This window comes from Protopterus annectens, chromosome 1.part2 (assembly GCF_019279795.1).
Source record: "Protopterus annectens isolate FY-2018-M chromosome 1.part2, PAN1.0, whole genome shotgun sequence".
NCBI lineage: Eukaryota > Metazoa > Chordata > Ceratodontiformes > Protopteridae > Protopterus > Protopterus annectens.
Genome location: NC_056727.1, coordinates 1,175,704,458 through 1,175,715,007, shown reverse-complemented (window position 1 = coordinate 1,175,715,007; position 10,550 = coordinate 1,175,704,458). Strand labels below are relative to the sequence as shown.

General features: G+C 38.2%; 1 protein-coding gene across 3 annotated transcripts in view; it reads right to left on the bottom strand.

Moving 5' to 3' along the window:
* SRF (serum response factor) overlaps nt 1-3,148 on the bottom strand; it is an 870,566-nt gene extending 867,418 nt beyond the window's left edge. The window contains exon 1 of one of the 3 annotated variants that reach the window (XM_044060034.1): nt 2,111-3,148. In XM_044060034.1, the coding sequence (XP_043915969.1) occupies nt 2,111-2,725 (615 nt within the window). In that variant the 5' untranslated portion in view covers nt 2,726-3,148. The remainder of the gene's footprint in view (nt 1-2,110) is intronic. The other 2 variants (XM_044060036.1, XM_044060035.1) reach the window with 2 other exon arrangements.
* Nucleotides 3,149-10,550: the final 7,402 nt, after the last annotated feature.

The following is a 10,550-nucleotide window of genomic DNA, read 5'->3' as shown; positions in this document are numbered from 1 at the left end:
CATTTTTATGCTGCACAGCATATTTCTGGATGAGGCTGTTTTACACAGAAAAAAATATACAATTTATGATGTCATAATGATATTCCACAAAAGAGATGCAGGAAAAACAGTCAAAACATTTTAAGTAAATAAACTATGAGTCACACAGCATAACTAATTTCCACATGGCAAACCATCTAATAGGCCCTTTCTTAAAAAAAGATGACAGTACCATGCCAGAATGACGGCATACCTTACAATATCACTGTAGAATATTCAGATACACAGTATTTTCAGTCTGAGGAAGTAAGGGGCATCTAAGAACATTACTCAGTCTCACCTAATAATTAGGGTTACTACTGCAATAACATGGCAGTCAAATGCCTTAACTGTACCAAGGATAGGCTCACAAAGCAACATAAACACACTTTCTGGACTTGACATCTCTAAGACAGAGACAGTGACCACCCAGAAGATGCAATACTTATTGATAATAGTTGGTCTGAACTGCCTGGCTGTATTTCATTTTATTTACATTTGTTTTCTGGGACAGAGCACTTAATCTCCGTACAGGTTTTTCACACACAGCCAGGGAACAGTGTCTGGTTAAGGGATTTACTTAGACAATGGAATCAAACCTTGCACCTCTTGGATGACAGAAAACAGCTCATTAATACCTCCTTAATCCTCTAAGCCAACTAACTGCCAGACAATTTGAAACAATTATGTATAAGGAGAAGCATTTGGCTATTCATTGCAAAAAGAACCAGCCATCAGCGAAGTGTGGTGCGCATACCATGTATGAGAAATTAAATATGAATATGTAATATGCAATAAACAGCTGCTGTAATAAAAAAAATCTACTATTTGATACATTTGAACACTTGGTCCATGTTTAACATCAATAAAAAATGCCACAAGAGGTGAAGTTGCTCTACAGAGATGCTGAAGTTTCAGGACAGTTAAAAAGCCATACCCAAATCAAGATATACACATCTTGAGATACAGCCATCATTTTACAAATAGTACTACACTTCTCTAGCATACATACACACATCAACTGTACTTATGTTACAGCATTTCTTCTACATTTCACTAAGTTACAGTAGATGTGCAAATACAACTTGCAACCCCATATCTTGTTCAGACCAGACAAAAGATTTCACAATACACAGCCACTGCATTTGTAACAGACCATGCAATGCAATCCAAAATGTACTCATTCTTAACTACATAATAATAAAGACTAAATTCATCTCTGCTTCTGCAACCAAATACAAATCTTTCAAAGTATGTTTTTGCCTCAACTTTGCCCAAGTTTCCAGAGTTCTCGCCAGAAAGCAGCAGAATAATAAATCTGTCAATAACCTGATAAAAAACTAACACCATTCCATCCCAAAAAAGACCCCACCACTTCAAGACAGTCACAGCTGTTTCTGAATACTGAAGAGAACACACCTACAAGACAGCAGCTGACTAAACAGTTGAGAAAATGGTTCATAAGCAATGCAGACGCTAATGAAATAAACTTTATTTTGTTGGATGGGGAGGGACAGCTGCTACTAAATATCCCAATGTACAGAAAATAATGGCCTCGAGTTTTACGACTCTCGACTTGACAAATGAATTTAAGATACACAGCAACAAGTCAGTGTCATAATAATTCATTATACTATATACATTAACATTACATATATTTTTTTTGTTAACAGACATGCATATAACTTTACACAAGCATGAAACAAAATAAATCAGTTGACTAGAAATAAAAACTTGAGCTTTTAAAGGACCTCTCGTATTTTTTTTCACAGCATACAGCAGTTACTAACTTAGGCAAGAAGTCAGAAGTCAACAATGCTCAGTCTGCTGCCAAGGAAAATCCTCTATTCCCAAAAGCAGAACAAACTATCCTACCTGCTCTACTAGCAGAATACAATTATACTTCAGGACAACTTGCATCACTGATACAAATTCTCACTATTCCAATACAAATTTACATATACTGTGCTTCAACAAGAAATCAGACCTGCTTTATTTAAAAGAACAGATGTGTTACTTGTCTTGACAGACTGAAAAACAATGCACACCATTTCATGTTACCCAAAATCCTCTTAGCAATATCCCGTCATACCTTTTTCATGATGCCAGTCTTTCTTTTACTAAAGGTTGTATATCTCCGCAGCTTGTTGTCAATAAACTCCATTTTAATCTTCACCCTTCCTCGTGTCTTCTTTCCTGGCTTTGCTCCAGCTACTCCTCCTGGCACACCTGAATACCCTACTGCCCCCATCCCAGAATCCTGCCCAACTATACCCAAATCTAGTTCAGTAACACCTCTTTTAACCCCTCTCCTGTCTCCAAGGTCATCCTCATCCCCAGAATCAGAGTCAGCATCTGAACCACTGTACCCTGCAGCAGACCCTTCTCGATCTGGATCATACCTACCACTATGACACATGGGCAGACCACCACCAATCACTCCACCCCCAATAACTCCTGGTATTCCTGATAAGCCTGCTCCATTTCCTGGTCTACTACTTCCTCCTGAATTCCCCATCATACTCATCCGAGATGCCCCTGCAGCATTGCCCCCTAGCATCCCTCCCCCATTGCCTGGACGCCCACTGAGACCACTTCTAACTAGGCTCACCCCAGATGATGAAGAACCACTTCCAGCCATTGTACTGCCCTGTCCTGAAGCAGCCCCGTTGCCTGAAGCTGCTCCCCCAAGATGACTGGGCAACATGAGCACTGTACTGTGCTTTAAGCCTTCCAAAGCTTGTTGCTGAAGCGGTTCATGTAGTAAGAAAGACAGATGAGGAGACCGAAAGAGGCCGGCGGGCTACGTTTGCCACTACTCAGTCTGTTGAAGCTTAGATATTTCCCCCACCTCCCTCCCTAAAATAACCCCCAATGTCCCTAAATACCGTAACCTCGTAGTCACTAAGTTTCTCTACTGCAGGTGTAATGTTGTCCCACTGTACCCTTTAACACGCTTGCCCGTCCCGCCTCCCTTACTCAAAATCACTTTCCCTGGCACCACACCGCCGCTCTGATTTCCAAAACTCGCAACACTTACTCCAAAAAAGCAAAAGGCGCCTCACTTTTTACTGAAGCTAATCCCTCCGCCCGTCCAAAAAAGTCCCTTAAACTCATAGTCCCCGTACGGACAAATGACTTCTGCTGCACCGCAGTACCTTGATCCCACAACTCAACACATATACTTCCTAAGGCAGTCTGTCCTACCAGTTACATAGTTTTGTGATAGAATCCTTACCTGTACACTGCGGTAGGATACGTGACGCAGCCGGTACTACTTGTCTCCATATAAAGAAATAATTTTCCTTTTATGGCGATGACTCTCCATATATGGTGAGTCACTGCGCCGGGAGGTGATAGGGCGGAGACATCGAGTGCTACATTTTCATTGGTCAAAGTAATATTGCACGTATTTGCATGTGCATGCTGGACGAGTTGATGTCGCAGTGACGTTAAGCAGTGTTTGCTTAATTTAACGTGTGCATGGACTGTACTCTTGTGTATGTTATGAAGATACTTCCTTTTTGTTACAATTTTGTTTGGGTTTTGTTTAATCTTTCGATGTGCGACTTTTTCCATCTATGCTTTGGCGCCGTGCTATCGACATTTACGTGGGTGATTCACAGAAGTCTAATTTGTCCCAGTGGAAATTATGATTGCGCTTTGAAAGGGTGTCATCTTCAGTATTATTCTAATTTTGTTTAGCTTCGTCCTGAGAAATTGGAACAAGGGCGCATAACAGGGTCCCTTTCAGAAAACGCAGGTTGTGTAGAAAGGTGCTAAATGGATAACAATTAAAGGGAAAATTAGAACGAGTATTAATAGCTTCAAAGGAATGTCGGAGTTGAGAAAGTAATCTAAGAGTGTGTGCTGTATTGACTCCTTTCATTGTTCGATATGCCAGAAATGTGTTGCTTAGAAGGACTGTTTTGTACATGTAAGCTAAACTTGTTTGAAACAGAAGTAGATAAATTACTGTGGTTGCAGGCTGCAGTCTCGTGGCCAATTTGCTGTATGTGACAATGTTTATAACTCTTTGCATTGTTAAATTCTAAAATAAGATTGCTATATAGAGTAACGGCATGAGTTTTCAATAAATCGGAGAGTCTGTGAAAACCCATTTTGTTTTTTTAGCAGTGCACTTACTAAAGACGTGTGTCAGTACGTTAAAGTTTTAGGTGGCAGCACTTAGGGGTGGAGGACAGCGGCACACAGGGAAAAGTTATTAGGGTGAATAGACTGAAAACGACGAGCAAAGTTCTGACAGTATAAAACTAAGGATTAAGACAGTGAGGTGTAAATGATCTTCATCCTGCAGTCTTGGCTTTGAATTCCGTCTCCGCTTAAAAGCAGTGTGACTTTAAAAGATGTCCTTGCAACTTGTTTGTCATAAACCTGTATCAGTTTTACATATCAAAGTATAACTGAAGATAAAAGAGAAATAAAGGGTGAGTATACCTGTCAACCTCTTAGTGGAAGAAATGTGGGCAAAGCCTAAAATAATGGGGGGGGGGCAGAAATAGGGGTGCATTTTAAATTTTGATCTTATAAATTAAGAAAGTTGCTAGAATAACGGGGTTTGTGTTAACATGCACTTTCTGAAGGCTGGGAAATCTGAAACTCAAATGTATATCATTGTATAGTGATTTCCATCATCAGTGATTTGCCAGAAAAAAAACTGAAATTTTGTGAGGAACAAACCAAAAATATGAGGCAAAACTCTGGACAGCTGATAGGTTGTGGGGGGGGGGGGTACTGAATCCTGGGGGGAGGGGGGTATTATCAAAGGATAAAAGGAGCATAAAGTGGAATTAAGTGAAAGCCGAGTTACTCCAGGCAAAAAAAAAATATGTTCACAAATCAGACCGATGAAACAGTAGTTAACCGGGTCACCGTGAAGGGCATTTACAAACAAGAAAGCTTTAATGTGTTAGTGACACATGTGAAGCGTTTATAATGAAACCCATATGAAGCATTTATAATGAAAGGAGACCTGCAAGAAAGGAAAAACAGCATACCCATCACCCAGTATGTAATATGCTTATGTAAATAACTGTTGTTCATGGGCAGAATGTGTATTCAGTACTAATTGACTGAAACAAGTCACTTAACTTTTGCTACTATGCTAAGGCTTTTTTGCTATGTAATGCATTAATAGTTTGCTTATCTGTTTGTAACTTAACTGCAAACTTCCTAAATGTAGTTCAGTTGACTATGCCTTAGGCCCAGGTTGTGGCTGAAAAGAATCGTTTGACAAGCCCACTCATTTGATTAACAAACGGGGAAATTAAAATATCTCCCTCCTCTCACAAGAAAATAAACCATAGTGTGACCAGAAATACTAAGGAATGCTGAAGGAAAATATAGTAAGGTAAATTTGTGTCCTTAACAGTTAGAAGATCGTGTATTTTGGTCCTCTTCTGGACGTGCTGTTTGATAAGCATTGCATTCTTTGTGGCCTTTAACCAAGAGGAAAACAGCAGCACAAAAAGATATACAGAATTCATGGGTCTTGCGACTTCTAATTTACTCTAGTTAATAACAGTCACAATAAACCCAGGCTCTGGTGACCAACACAAAGCTGTTTGCCTTTACACCATATCCATGGGTATAGGCACGCATACATCGTATATACTACAGTATGCAATTTTAATAATGTATTTATTTTGTGCACTGTGTGCATTGAGATGTACAAAGGAAAAAAAGTTGGCATATTTACTATATTTTGTTAAATGGCCTTTTTCGGACTGATTGAACTTTATTGGGATCCTGTCATTTCAAGAGTTTTTTTTAGTATGCAGTGTTCAGGCTAGGGTGTAAGTTGGGACTATGTTTTAGAAGTTGGTGTAGAATTTAACAAAAAAACTTAGCTACACTTCTGTGATGCCTGCCTTAAATGGCTTCTTGTAGTATTTTTGGCATCGCTGCAGCCATAAGTCGGCACTCATTTTTATTACTGACTGAGGTCCTAGGAAATAACTCCATCTTGTAAGGACAGTCCTGTACAGCAGAGAAACTTTGGTTTGTTAGTACTTTTCATAGGTTTATCCTTTGGGATGCCTTAGTATGCAGTAAAATAGAAGAACTGTCTACATAGCAGTCCCGATCTTCCTCTGGTTTCTGCCAGGTCTACAATGTAAGTAGGGTGCACTATTGCCTCTCATTATAACAGCTTGTTTGAATTGTCGTGGAAAGACTGATTTCAAGGAGGATTGCAACATTTGTGCCTTTTCAGGTTCTCTACTTGTACGGAAAGGAGAACTTGATTAGAACTGGAAAAACCTAGGGCTACTGCCTTAGCCGATTCCAGTGATTTCACTTCCACTTCTAAGCTGTCATCTGAACCCCTCGAGAGAAAGTTGCTTGTTAAAAAAATCTGTTATGACTTTAACCAAAACTGTAGATGTTTTAAAAAGATTTTTTGAGAACATTGTGTTTCTTTCATCTTCTTCTGCACCGATGAAACAAGCTCAAAGTGTTCTCCCTTGAAAAGGACACCCTCAGTCACCCACTGTTCAAGCACAATCTTTTCAGTCACTTTTGGACCAGAACTTTAGGATTCCAAGGTCCTCTTCCTCAGCATCTGTAGGGTCCCACAGGTCTGTTTCTGTCCACCTAGACTATAAAAGATGTGGCAGGTATTATTCATAATGTAGCAAATGTGGTCCCAAGCCTTCCTCTGCTAATACAGGGTCTTGAGAAGACCTTTGCTGTCTAACTTTAAGACCATGCTTCTGACCTGTCTCACTGTGTTTAGTTCAAGCTTCATTTCATGCTAAGCCATCCATTGACTTGTTGGCATCAACTTTGTTTGCCCCAGTGTTGACTTTTTCATTAGTATGCCCCCATTAGTCACTGTGAAGTCAGCCTCAGGGTTGACCTCTGCACCTTTCATTTTGAGGTAGAGTAGTCAGCTCCCAGTGTTAGCTTTCTAGTACTTGGTACTAGCCGTAACTGAGGTTTTGATAGCCCTCTTGGCCTCAAGAGGTAGTACTGTCATTTCAGTCTATGTGGTGGGGTTGCTCTTTTTGGCCTCCATCTCTGGGTCATTGTTGTGATGTCAGTGCCTTGGGCTTTGGGTTCTGAGCTGGGTCCAGTCCCTGTGCTGATGATGTAGGCTTCCTTACATGAGCCTCCCCTTCGTGGCAATTCAGATTGTTTGATTTGGGACCATATCCGCTGCATCTGCAAAGCCACACTTCCATCATCCCATGACAAGGAATGAAGGGATGGACTCGGCAGAATGTTCCCATTATGTCCAGCCCCCAGTCTTCTGCTCAGTGGACTCCCCTTTCAATATAAGGAGACAAGGTTACATGTATAAAAAAGCACAGAAACTCCCCTGCTCAGTCTCACTTGCCAGATGTTGATGAAAACCAGGTGACTGAATCTCCGCATTTAATGCCTGTTGACCCCAAGTATGAGGAGATACTAAAGCCTATTGGAACTAAAACTAAATAGTAGCAAGATGCTCCTGAGTCAGAGCACATCCTGGCAGAGGCAGGCATCCTTGCTGTCTCCCAGGTCATCTTTATTTAGTTTCTTTTTAAAACGCATGTTTAGTTTATTTTTAAAACACATGACAAAAAACAATCTGAACCTATTTACTAACTTTCCACATTTTAAGTAATGACCTAAGTACACATACATTAATCGAAAACAAACAGTAGTAACATTTTTCATTATTTTCATGCATTATGCGTATGTTTTCTTTTTAACAATTACCATTCCTTCTAACATTGCATACATTGATCAGTTCTTGTGTCTTAAACCTCCCTCCTCCTCCTCCTGAACATTATTCTGCATGTATTGCCATCACATATTTCCATTTATTCCTATGTAATTTGCTCGTGAATTTTTCCAAAGATCCCACCTCCAGTTCTTTATCTCATTTCTAATACCCGGTACTGTCATTACAGTCAGTTTAGATTGTGATTTCCGGTTTCTAATAATTACTTTTGTGCAGCCATTAGCATTACACTTAGACTTTATTGTATCTGGGCAATTCAGATCCTGTATCCCAGCCCAAAATAATTATCGTAGTTACAAATATTTGCTTCCCCCAACACTTTCTGACAAAGTACTCTGTAGGGAATTTTTAAAATCTGGCAAATCGTTTACAGTCCCAAAAACATATTCCCAATTACCTCTTTCTTGTCCCACATCCAGCATTTTATATGTTTCTGAGAAAAAAACATCTGTGAAGTATGCTGTATAGAAATACCTGGTCAAACATCTAAACAAAACTCCTAAACCTTTTGGACTTCGCTGTATACTTGGAAAACAGAGATGTCTTCCCACTGTTCCTTTGGAAAGACGGCATAGGAAAGCAATGCACCATCTTTCTAACTCCATCAGATTGATTCTTATTATCATGCAGTATTGTGTGTCCCCTACTAATTATCCACTTAGTTTCTACATTAGGCTGAACTAAAATTTATACCAGAGCTGGTCTTTCACTTGGCACTTCCTCGTTCCTTTCTGTTTGCCTGTAGTCTTATCAATCTCTGGTAGGGAAAACAGTCTCTAACTTGCAGTCCAAAGTATTGCTTGTCCTCATCCCACTTTATTGTCTTTCCTTTTCTAGTTATTTGCTGCATGTACCCTGATTCCTTTGCTAATTCTTTCCAATAAATTCCAGCTGTCTTTTGCAAGTTTCATATTCCTCTGCTTGCAGTCATACCTACTGGTAAAATTTCCTTTATTGTGTAGGCTTACTACCCCAAACGGACAAAAATAATAAAAACTAAAAGCAATAGGCGCTGAAAGAAATTGAATTAAAACTTTGGCTCTTGGACAAGTCCTTTAAAGGAGATAACTATGAAATCAACCCATCAAGTACAACCATATCAATACATTATCAAAGTAATTAAGAACAGTCAAATAGTATTAAACAAGATACTTTCAATCACACTCAGTAATCTGGAAACAAGGTACCAAATTTAAGAATGTAAATAGATTTCTTATACAGAAGTTTGTCCTTAACATTACATTTGGGGGAGACAAAATTTAAAGTTTTTCCGTAAGTGTAGCTTTTAATAATTCAAAATTGCTATTATGTAATTTCTTAACACTGTCATTTACATTATTCTTAATGTCCCTTATGTTCTTGCAGTATATTCTTTAAAGGCTTTTTAATTTTTCTGTGTATGTAGTATGTTAAGTTACACTTAAAGGCATAATTACATATAAACCTTATTCCATTCATGTTGTTAAAACTGTTGCTAATATGTTTGTAAACAATGCATGCACTGTAAGGAGAAGTTCCAATGTTATAACTAGTATTTATATCCATATTTATCTGAGCTTTAGGATGTTTCTAAGAATTATGTCCCAACATAGCCTATAAACTGTGGTTACAGCTATATGCAATTTTAGAGTTATCGTAATATTTATTATTAAATTGTCCTTATGGACCTCTAATGCAATACCATATGTAGTAACAAAATAAACATCCTGTTTATCAAAACTATTTTTTAATACCCCTTTCTTTTTCTGTTTATTTTTCTTCTAAGTAGCAAATGGTCCACCCTTAGGCAAACTTAAGACTTTATGTTAAGAATCCGTAACAAAAGTCTCATCTTAATTTCTATTGATAAATATTTTGTTTGCTTTTTAGCTTTCTTAAAAAAAATCAATGTGATCACTACAAAGTCTACATTGCCCTAAAAATCCCCAAAGGTGAATGACAAACATAAATATAAAGGACAACTTCTGTCATGTAAGTATTGACCATTGGCAATTACTTTTCTAGGTACAATAGTCCTAAGTTTACCATTGCAAAATTACAAATTTAGAAAAAATGTATTTGTTTGCACCTATTTTATTCCCCTCAAAAACAAAACCAGATCTATTTTCTTGTACATATTCAAAAATTAATCTGTACCATTCTGGTCCTACTGGCATATAAAATTAAATCTATATGTCTGAAATACCTAATAGCATAATTTTTCATAAACTGATGACCATACATATAGGAGTAGAAATAACTTGATGCAATGTTGTATGTGTCTCATCAGTACACTTGCATAATATTGTCCATTGTTTATCCATGACTTGAACAGCTGCCTTTACAAGTCCACAAGCTACAGAGCTACATGCAAAGTCTCTAAAGTAAGTCTCCTTTGAGCTGGAATTGAACCAGCAACCTAAGGATGCATTTGGAAATTACTGTAGTGCCTTGCTTCAACAGCTGAGCTATTAAATGAGTATACATATTCTACTTCGAACAATCCCATTACCAAGTGTGCATGTACAGAGGCAAAAGATGCCCCATGGCAGTAACTTTGATTTGATGAAAAAATTATTTGTTAAAAGTTAAATAATTAAGGGTTAAACAAAAATAAACTTGATCAATAATATAATTCATAACCGGACTACCACCCAGATTCTAATTTAAACTTGCAGTTCCATATGCATGACTAATACTGGTATAAAGACTCAACATCAAGAGTTATCCAATATGTCTTAGGTCATATATTTTATGAAAAAAAATCTCTAGTGTCCCTAATATAAGATGCTAACTTAATAAC